General features: G+C 38.9%; 1 protein-coding gene across 1 annotated transcript in view; it reads left to right on the forward strand.

The window, feature by feature from the left end:
- The window catches only part of LOC111866316, a gene marked incomplete at its 3' end in the record, with an annotated part of 10617 nt that extends 9767 nt beyond the window's left edge, over positions 1 to 850 (forward strand). The window contains exon 9 of the mRNA XM_023855145.2: positions 778 to 850. Within this exon, the coding sequence (XP_023710913.2) occupies positions 778 to 850 (73 nt within the window). The remainder of the gene's footprint in view (positions 1 to 777) is intronic.
- Positions 851 to 964: the final 114 nt, after the last annotated feature.

A 964-nucleotide genomic window follows, 5' to 3' on the forward strand; every position in this document is an offset into this window, starting at 1 on the left:
GTCTACGTTCACTCAACCGCATGTCTTCACAGCAATCTGCTTAATTATTTACGCAAAGGGACAACTTCGCCTTTTGATTAGCAGTTCCACTTACACCCAAGAAATAATTCGGTCATGAGATTATCAAATAGCCCACAGGTATTTACAAGTTGAATCCCTGTGGGTGCCAAACCGAAGTTTTTATTGAGGTTAGAAATTTAACTCTACCAGGTGAATAGTGAATTAATTGAATTAATATGAATAGGAAGTAGTAATTTCCGAACACTACGGAAACCGAAGCCGTGAGCCAGATTGTTCGAGTCCATACCACCCCATCGTATTTTTCTAATAACCATTTTAATATTGTTAATCCAGGTATGTCTTCGTCTACCTAGTGGACTTTCTCCTTCTGGGTTTCCTACCATTATCCTTCAAGCATTGCTATATGCCTTGCCAATCTAAAATCAGACTCTTTTAGCTGTTGAAAGCGCTAACACAAGCATGAATCTAAGTCTTTAGAAAACAATGCAAATATCTCAGCCGCCACCTATGCCACTGCAGGCTATTGGAGCAGAGGCCACTTGAGTATGTGTGTTCGAAATGTTTCGTACATCTATCCGCGATATCTCGTAGGAAGATTCGAATGCAATGATAAAGAGGAAGCATGAATTTACTCTAAATTGGAGTCCTGAAAATTTGTCATGCAATCGGGGAACACTACCTGCCATACATGTCAGGTAAAGGGAGTTTACTGCACAAATGCATCTGATCAATGATTTACGTTGTTAATTCTTCCAGGTTGACTCTTCCAAAGATATAGTACCTCCAAAGAATGAGCGAAGCAATTCCCTTACTCAAATGCTCCAGGAAGGTAAGTAATAAGTTAAGATAATTCCTGTCAGTTCTTATGTTTGAACATAAATCAAATAAACGGGAATATGTCCGAGACATTTTTTACTACATGATTAATGTTTCATGCGTCAGG

This window comes from Cryptotermes secundus, unplaced genomic scaffold (genome assembly GCF_002891405.2).
Source record: "Cryptotermes secundus unplaced genomic scaffold, Csec_1.0 scaffold13322, whole genome shotgun sequence".
NCBI lineage: Eukaryota > Metazoa > Arthropoda > Insecta > Blattodea > Kalotermitidae > Cryptotermes > Cryptotermes secundus.